Source organism: Penaeus monodon, chromosome 15, assembly GCF_015228065.2.
Source record: "Penaeus monodon isolate SGIC_2016 chromosome 15, NSTDA_Pmon_1, whole genome shotgun sequence".
Classification (NCBI taxonomy): Eukaryota; Metazoa; Arthropoda; class Malacostraca; order Decapoda; family Penaeidae; genus Penaeus; species Penaeus monodon.
Window position 1 is genome coordinate 23,748,588 of NC_051400.1, and position 1,111 is coordinate 23,749,698.

Sequence of the window (1,111 nt, forward strand, 5' to 3'; positions counted from 1 at the left end):
TCCTAAATACAGTACAATTATGCTATATGTGAATCCCTATTTCTAGGGTTGAGAAAGATGAAAGTAAAATTTGATTTCTGTCATGCAAACAGATCTCTTTTCACTTACCTATGGTACTCAATACTATCTAAACCATAGACTGGTATATTAGGAATAGAACGTGCCATGGCATTTACATATGGTGATCCCTTTACAGAAAATGGGCAGTATGGACTGAAGAAATACACTAAATAGCATGGTCCGGCCAGCGTCCTGCTAGTTATGTTGGGGTCCCCCTGAAGTAATTTCATAAGTGCAGTTGCATTGATAATCTGCAGGTGTGTTAAAGAAAATAACAGCACTTTAGTCACTGCTCATAAGTGAATGATTAATCAGTATCACAGATATAAAAGTCGTATCCATTTCCAGATGAAGGTAATCAGGTACTATATTTTCCAGAATTAAAAGAACAATATCATGCTGATACAATAATCACATAATCACATAAGAGTATTTTGCACAGGTGCCTGATTCACAATGTTGAAGAACAGGAAAAAATATTACCTCAACATCTTGTACAGGTTCACTTGTGTTGACTCTTGAGCAAACTGCCTTTTTGCTTCCTGCATTTGTATTCCCACTAATGCCCCCCGTGCTGTTGGAATCACCAGTCTTGGCAAGATTATCATCCTGCTTCTCTGATGATCCAGATGATATAAGAGCTTCTTCTTCTACCTGTAACCATGTATATGTCTCTACAGAATAAAATTAGATTTCATTTCACCATCACTATCTGAATTCATATCATGCCATAATCTTTCTAATCTGTGCAACCTCTTTACCTCTGATTCATCTCCCATGCTGCCTTCTGTAGTGCTGTATTCACTATTCTGATCCTCCTCTTCATCATCATCAGTTAAACCTTCAGGCTGAAATGCAGCATTAGTCAACTATTGGTCATACACTTAAGCAAAAGAGAGGAAGGGAAGGCAAGGCAAGGCAGAAGAGAGGAGGATGGGGGGATGGGGGGGGGGGAATATGAGGTGATGTGAAGTGAGGTCAAGACAGGCAAAGAAAGGTAAAATGCAGACAGAAGAGTTGAAGAGTGGATAAAGGAGGGTATATAGGAAAG

The 1,111-nt window shown here is 39.1% G+C and overlaps 1 protein-coding gene across 1 annotated transcript in view; it reads right to left on the minus strand.

The window, feature by feature from the left end:
* Positions 1 to 1,111, minus strand: part of LOC119581821 (thioredoxin domain-containing protein 15-like) — a gene marked incomplete at its 3' end in the record, with an annotated part of 11,780 nt that overhangs the window by 1,464 nt on the left and 9,205 nt on the right. Inside the window, 3 exon segments of the mRNA XM_037929954.1 lie at positions 109 to 311; positions 544 to 714; positions 822 to 908. Coding sequence (XP_037785882.1) covers positions 109 to 311; positions 544 to 714; positions 822 to 908 — 461 coding nt within the window.